Source organism: Notechis scutatus, chromosome 1 (genome assembly GCF_049901735.1).
Source record: "Notechis scutatus isolate UNSWTSFEM ecotype Mainland chromosome 1, rNotScu1.2, whole genome shotgun sequence".
Classification (NCBI taxonomy): Eukaryota; Metazoa; Chordata; class Lepidosauria; order Squamata; family Elapidae; genus Notechis; species Notechis scutatus.
The window spans coordinates 251658734-251667100 of NC_142009.1; the positions used below are offsets into that span (position 1 = coordinate 251658734).

An 8367-nucleotide genomic window follows, 5' to 3' on the forward strand; every position below is an offset into this window, starting at 1 on the left:
AAAATTGGGCAAAAATCACTTAACAAATCTTTCACTTAGCAACATAAATGTGGGGCTCAATTTTGGTCATAAGTCAAGGACTACCTGTATGCTTCTCCATCCTTGTTTGTGCAAGCAGTCCTCTTTTTTGCTGTCAGCTTTACTATAATGTCCAAGTATAATCTTGATAGCTTTGTACAAATGTATTTATTTTTAACTTGGTTGTAAGTTACGGCTGAAAAAACACCAATTGTGCAACTAATTCTGTATAAAATGTCCTACAGCAGGGTGTCTCTGCTTTGGCTGATAGTTTGAAAACTGTACATTCTGACTTACTGTCAAAGAGACTTCTGAATAGTAATGCAGTTTTAATATTTCAGCTACTTGACAGTTGTACAACTCATCTAAAAATGTCACAGCCTGCAAAGATACTATATACACCTGATGGATACCAGCTGCAGTCGTGGGATGAAATAGAGAGGGACATGATGGTTTGTGTTTCCACAGGACATGTCTTTATGAGCCAAAAAGGTAACATTTAAATAACATTATTTAAATGTTAAAAGGACCTTTTAAATTTTTTAGCAACCCTCTACATAATTAAAGTGTCTTAATCATGAGGTGGCTTGTAATTTTTAAATGTGGGTTTGCACATCATACTTATGGGTAGGAGTACTGCCCATAATGTGGTCCTTCTCCTTCTGATCTAAGAACCATGTCTGAATCTGGTTTGGCTTCTGGAAATTTAAGTGGCAGGTTTCTGAATAATGCTCAAGTTTTCAGGAAACAAACAAATGGACTTATCATTCTATAAAACAACCTTAAATTAAAATCAACTATACTTTTTCATGTTTTAAGACAGAATTAGATAAATCAGTTTCATTCCTGAAATATAATTCTATTTTTTCAGCTGTACAGCATGAAATAGAAATTAGAGCTCATTATGCAAGAATTCGGAAGCAGCAAGGTCCAGAATCTACCAGCATTGTTGTTTCACCATCAACTAAAGTTATAGACAAGGTTGTATCACAATACATTGTATAACAGTAATAATATTATATGCTATATCATTAGTTCTAAATTATTTTTTTCCTGCAGCTCTTGTGAGGTAAGATTTAATTGAGTTAGATGGCTTCTGTTAGGGCTCAGAATCCATAGCCATCATTATGACAAGGAAACTTTTGGCAAGAGCATTTCAGATTCAAAAGTACCCTAACTTAATTCAGCATGAAATTGATTTAAGCAAGGAATGCTGGCTGGTGGCGCTCCAAAGAAGATCATTTTCTGCCATGGACCTTGTCCTCTGGAACATCCTGCATCCTGAGATTACATTGACCCCCCCATCCTGCTAGCCTTCTGTAAGCCTTTGAGCCTGGGACCCCAGTGTGGGATGGAGCCCATTTCTTGGCTATTCTATGATTCACCATCATAAATAATTTAGCATTTTATATATTTCCATTTGTTTTAATGTTGTGAGCTGCATAGAATCATGTACTTGATATGTGTGGCCGTATCATTTGAATAAATAAATAAATGAATTTCCTTAAATTTATTTTTTTTATAATTCCTTCAGTAATATTTAACAATATGTAACATCCTGATATATGAGGGGGGCTAGTGCCATTTCTGGATCCAGGCTTTTTACAAATTGATTACCCATGGAAGCAAGCTTCGGGTGCTTTAAAAATAAATGGAAGTACAAGAACCAGCACCAGAACACAAAGCCTATTTGTGCTCTACAATTTTATTGGAATTATTTAATCCAGATTTTCCCCCCCGCAGCCAAAGGCGGCCTGTAGTTATGGACAATGCCCCACTAAAATGGTTTGGGTAGCTGTACATTGTGCGTACACATGAACATCAAATATACTTTCCATGTTAATCATATGCCAGTAATATATGCTGACTGTTTCCACATTTCTCACTGTCCATATGCCACTGCAACTGTTTTGTTGAACCAAGAGACCAGTTATATTAAATGCCTATACTGTGTGCATAAATTTGGAAGCAGGGAAAGCTTACTTACACGGAATATCCCATTAATTCTCCTGCTTGCCTCCTGTTGTAGAAAAGCCATAAAAGAAACATTGCTTAGAACAGTTGCTGCAGGCAGCTCTGTGATGACCTGATTAAAGATTCCCATTATGTGTTTTGGGTGAGAGCGAAATCTCAGCAGGAGTGATTCAGCAGTAGGGACTTAATTTCTAGAATACCTTTAAGATACACTTACATATATGTATATGCACGCGCACAGAGAAAGAGAGAGAGAAAGAGAGAGAGATGATAGTATCTATAGGTAAATATAACTTCAGTCACTATAATGCAATCAGAAGATACACTTAAAAGTTAACTCTTCCTAAACTGATGCCAGGAGATAGCAGTTTCATCATTGTATTTAGTTTGGTTTTCATTTTAAAAGAAAATTGATTATGATGATATAAACTCTTTGGACACAAAGAAAAATCTCAGTTATTTGTTGTAACTGTATTTAATTTATAACAAATGTACAGTTAGTAATCTATGAATAGCAGAACAATATTTGCAAATCTTTAATTATTTATATCCCAAACTTTATTATTTTTACAAATAATTCAAGACAGCAAATGTGTCCAGCAATCTTCTTCCCCCTATTTTCCCCACAACAATAGCCTTGGGAAGGTTAAAGTTGACAGAGAGAGATTGACTGGTCCCAAATCACCCAGCTGGCTTTCATGCTAAGGTGTGACTTGAACTCACAATCTCCCACTTTGTAGTCTGCTGTCTTAACCACTAGACCAAAATGGCTCTTACTTTTTAAATTTTATTCATTTCCTTCTTTGCAGTTGACTCAAATCCAGAAGTTAAATAATCTTTTGTTATAACTCTCTACCATATAAAATATATCTGAATTCAGTCTATAGTATTCTTCCTTGAAAGGTATATTAAACTTGCTTTTCTATAAGCTGAATAGTTTATCAATAGTATAATCAAAATAATTTAAATAGATAGATAAGGGGCCAATTCAGTGATTTTGCTGCTCTGTGAGTCATAAGTAAATATATTGTAGGATATCTTAACAGATGTGAATGATGATATATTTTATATTCATTTTAAAAAGTTCTGATAGATATTGGTAAAACAAATCATTAACGCTTTAAAAATGTTGTAAGGGCAAATGAAGCATGAGTTTAATATTAAAGATTTGTAATATTTACATCACTGCTATATATACTCCTAACAAATTTGTTCAATTCAAAAATTATTTTGGAATTCAAAATTGGAGCCTATGAAACTCAATGTACTTCACAGTAGACATACTAGAAGTTGCATTGCTAGTTAAAATTCAGATTAGTGCTGTCAAATACATTGAATATCTATTTTTACTGATACCCACAATTAAGTGGAAAAAAACTTCTGCTTTTGTATTTGTGTATGTGTGCCTTTGAGTGAGTGGTTTCTCTTATCTGAATTTTTCAAAATGGGGTTTTCCTTAAATATTTTTATTATCCATCACCAAAATGTTGAAATAACAACCCAGGAAAGTTTCCTTCTAAAATACAGTATATATATCCGTATCTTCCTCTTTTCTAGTAGTCTCTGTAGAAAGTGATTGGAAAACTTTAAGATCCTTTCTTGCACTATTGTTTTAAAATTCTAGCTGAAAACATGCTTATATTTAATTCCTCTCCCCTTTTGAAATATTCTGTCCTTCTCTAGGAATCCTACCAATTAACCTGTTGTGTAAAAATTACTAATAAAACAGATGAAAAGGGAATGGATCCAGAGGTGGTATTCAGCAGGATCTGATCAGTTCTGGAGAACCGGTAGTGGAAATTTTGAGTTGTTCGGAGAACTGGCAAATACCACCTCTGACTGGAGATTTTGCAATATCCTTCCCCTGCCATGCCCACCAAGCCATGCCCACAGAACCGGTAGTAAAAAAAATTGAATCCCACCACCGAATGGATCCATAATTTAGAGCTGAAATCCACATCTTTACTTTTCAGCTTCTGCAGCATCTCATTGATTAGGGAAGGATGGGCCAGGGAAAACAAATGGTTTTAAAATCAGAAAGAAATTTGACAACAGCAAAGCTTTGTCCATTATTTAAACAGTCCAAGATAGCTTGGACTCCTTATATCTATTTCCCTTATGCCTAAATAACAGGTTGAATTTTGAGGTGTTGGGTTTTTGCTTATGTTTCTTATCACAGAATAAGAAGCACATAGACTGTGCTCAGGATAAACTGTGATATTAGCCAGTATGAAAAACTGAAGTTTCCTATGGCTATTAACTTAATACAGGCAATTTATGATACATTTATTATTGTAGCTGTCAAACTGGGATTTTTAAAATGGTTTAAGAACATCAAGTTTCTTTTTAAAAAAATAATCTAATTTATTGTACTTTGTAAGTAATATTAAGGACTCTTTTAGAGAAAAAGGGCAACATCTTTGAAACAAATAAGGTAACCAAATATAGTTTTTCCCATAAACTTTTTAAATATCTTTCCCACATAAATTTGATTGAGATACATTTTGTTCAAAAAAAAATGTTAGAAAAAAAATAAGAAAAAATTATAGGCAAAAAATTGTTTTGAATATTTTTATTTTGAAGTCTTAACAAAATCATGAATATATGAAGTCATGTAAGAAATACAATAAAATTAATTATTTCTACATATTTTTATACACAGCTCAACACGAATAAGTCTCTTTTGGCTCTTACCGGCAGACCTCATGAAGATGTCAATGACTAGGTAAGTGTTTTCCTGAAGTTAAAAAAAAAAGATAAAGAAATCTAGTGTTTCTAACTCACTTCAGCAACAAAATCATGAACAAAACCACACATAAAGCACTACTACAGGAAAAGAGAATCCACTAAACAAAAGTATCTATTTCCCTTCCCACAGAACATAAAATGGTAGTGGTGACTGACAACAGAATTCCATAATTATGGGGGAACATCTATAATTTTTGTCATTAAATCACAAGTGAATATTTCCAGGAGAGAAACATTCTGTCCTAGAAGAATGTTTTTCCTACTGCATCCTTTATTTTGCAGATAATTGGACTTATTTTATCATGTAGACATTAACTACATATTTCCTTGATACAATATGCAGAATCAAGATACCATTAAGCCAATGGTGGGATTCAAATTTTTTTACTACTGGTTCTGTGGGCATGGCTTGGTGGGTGTGGCAGGGGAAGGAGACTGTAAAATCTCCAGTCAGAGGTGGTATTTGCCAGTTTTCTGAACTACTCAAAATTTCTGCTACCAGTTCTCCAGAACCGGTCAGAACCTGCTGAATACCACCTCTGCATTAAGCCCTCTTCCTCTGTAGCAATTTATGATATTTTCTTGCATCATCCAACAATTTAAAGCCTGTCCTCATTACTGTTTTATTGGCACAATAGTTGAACAAAACTAGATGTTAAAAATTACTAGCAAGGAAATTTCTTTAAATTAATAAACAACTGTAAATCATATAGAAATGGGATGGAACTGTCAGGTACTATGTCAAATATTGTTGTATCAATAAGAAAGCCATATCTCAATCATTGTTGAATGCCAACTATGGCTACATGTTGCCTATCAAGACCATCAATACATATTGCCTATAAAATGCTTTACAATGCTGTAGTAGAATACCTAATGGTGTTCATTAGATCATTTATCCAATCAAACAAAAAATCATTTAACCTAGAAGCTTGTCTACATTAATGGCTTTCAGGTTTTCCAGGAAATGAAGAAACAGAGAAGAAAGACAAATGCTTTCTCTCTGTATTTGCCTTTAATCTGTATTCAAAACCATATGCTTCTGAAGATTGAGTCTCCTTCTACATATCAAGACTAATCACCATTGATAAGTTTTTTTTATGAATGTGCCTAATCCATTTTAAAGCTATGTTTTCTGAGAAATGAATTTCATTCAGTTCAGTGAAGCATGTTCCCATGGAAGTGAATAGCACTGGAACTGAAGTGAATATATGTTTATTACATTCCATCTGTCAGACTCGGATATACCAACCATGATGTGAAATTTCAAATGCTGTAGTGAAAGTGGATATGAATGTAAAATATAGATATGGAACATACATAATATCTTCTCATGCTGAAGATATTTGGATATTATTTTACTTCAAAACTTGTGGGTAAGAAATTTGGAGGACAATTTGGATATAAATATATTTCAGGTCTACCTTCTTTGTTGCAGTTTCCTACCATGATAATATCAAGCTCTATATTATCCATAGAATGGGAAGGAAGCAAGAATGTCTCCAACTGAGCTGTAATCAGATTACAATGTGCCTTCATTAATGTGCTAACTGCTAAATATCTACCAGTGTCCTATCAAAAAGTTTAAGAATATTGTATATATTGGATTGAACCAAATCACATAAAGTAGATATCTATGTTAGGATTAAGTGCAAAAAAGTTACTACTAAGGAAAAGAATAAGTCAATGTTCTAGTAATGCATGCCTGGGTGCACATGTATCATAGTATATAATGCCTAGCCAAGAAAAATGTTTTGAATAAAATGTGGTTGAGCATTTCTCTATTTCTTCTTGTTATTAATACTTGTTTTTCATTAAGTTTAAAACTAATAAATTCATACTTTATTCAAAAATACTGCAGTTGTGACATGTTTTTGTTTTTACTTTTCTAATTAGACATCTTTGGGAACTTTTAAAGTAATTAACAAACCAAAGCTGAAAGTCAAGCATTTATAAAAAAAAAGTCAGTAAACAGCTCCAAGTTCATTCATTGAACAAAGACAGACTCTGGATCTAAATCATATTCCAAGCTCAATCCTTGGATCAGAAGTCAAGATATCAGTAAGAAATAAAGGTGAACAGCAAGCTAAGTCCAGTTCCATCAATTCCTTAAGCAGAATCTAAAATTATTCCAAGAGTCAGGAGTGGAGAACCAGCGGTAAAGTGAATAGGAATTAGGAAACAGACATTCTGAACAAAATCCATGTTCCAGTGGCAATATAAGATTGTTAACAGAAAACAGCCTCATGAATACAGCCTTGCATTTTTGCCACTGCTTACCACAGAATTCTCATTCTGCATGGTGTTTTGGCTTCTATATCGAACTCAGGCCTAGTCAGTCTTGTAAATCATATGACTCGCCAAACTCCACTTGCTTCCAGTAAAAACTTCAGATAACAGATAATCAGAGTTGGAAGGGACCTTACAGGTCATCTAGTCCAACTCGCTGCCTGAGTGGGAGACCCTACACCATTTCTGACAATTCTGAATGTCTCAAGTGATGGTGCTCCCACAACTTTCAAGGGCAAGCTGTTCCATTGGTTGATTGTTCTCACTGTCAGAAAGTTTCTCCTTATTTTCTGATTGACTCTCTCCTTGTTCAGTCCTATTGTTTCTCTTATTCTTTTATTTTTCTTATATGTACCCATTTCATATATTCACAACTATGTATACACTTGTACTTATTATCTTGTAAACAATTGACAAATCAAATAAATAAATAAATAAAATAAATAAAAAGTTTCCATCCATTATTCCTTGTCTGGCCTACAGGCGCTTTAGACTTAATTTCTGAAGGTTCCATTGGTTTGCCTAACTGAATCTGTCCTCTGATAGTTCCCCTAGGAAGAGACTTCCTGACTTGCAAGGCAAGAATAAGCATAGTTGATTAATTTTGACCAAATCGTAAATCATGCTTTGCCTCACAATATGGAGAATTGCTTATTTGATCTTTATTCACATAATATCAACCACAATACTTGTATTCTTTCTGGTCCCCGAGAAGGGTTTGTTTGAAGTACAAAGTCTGGGTGCTGAATGAATGTGGATTGAATTCCAAAGTGAGTGACTAGTATCAAATAAAAACTGAGATGATTTGGTTATAAAAAGAGAATGAATAACAATGGTTTTGAGAGAAAGGAAAAGTCAAATAAAGCCATGTTGGTAAAAGCTGACAAGTTGTAGATAGCAAAATAGCTGGAGATGAGTAGATGAAAGATTTATCAGTGATTGAATCACAATTCAGACAGTTGCCTGTCTGCCAAAGATATCCTTTGGCATTTCACAGCTCATCTTTCCTTCAGCAAATGCCTGACTAGAAGTATATGTTGCTCTTCTGATAATTGATATTGTTGTAAAATAGGTAAGATTATACAATAAGCTATCTGTGAAACTTGCTAAGTAATTATTTCTAAGTCTACATATATCATATATACAAAGAGAAAAAATGAGTCATGTAATTAAACCTCCTTGTTGTTTTTTCTCTAATGACATTACACCTAGTGTATGTATTCCTACTAAAAATAAATGATCCTTGAATTGATTGGTCCTTTGATTTCCTGGAAATTCTAGCGATTTATCAGAAATTTTGTCTGGAGATATTCAACCTCATTCTTTTTTAGCCTCACT

General features: G+C 33.7%; 1 protein-coding gene across 1 annotated transcript in view; it reads left to right on the forward strand.

Annotated features, from left to right (window-relative positions):
* Positions 1 to 6413, forward strand: part of DCDC1 (doublecortin domain containing 1) — a 314173-nt gene extending 307760 nt beyond the window's left edge. The window contains exons 37-40 of the mRNA XM_087951066.1: positions 360 to 510; positions 890 to 999; positions 4655 to 4717; positions 5696 to 6413. Of these exons, the coding sequence (XP_087807192.1) occupies positions 360 to 510; positions 890 to 999; positions 4655 to 4717 (324 nt within the window). The 3' untranslated portion in view covers positions 5696 to 6413. The remainder of the gene's footprint in view (positions 1 to 359; positions 511 to 889; positions 1000 to 4654; positions 4718 to 5695) is intronic.
* Positions 6414 to 8367: the final 1954 nt, after the last annotated feature.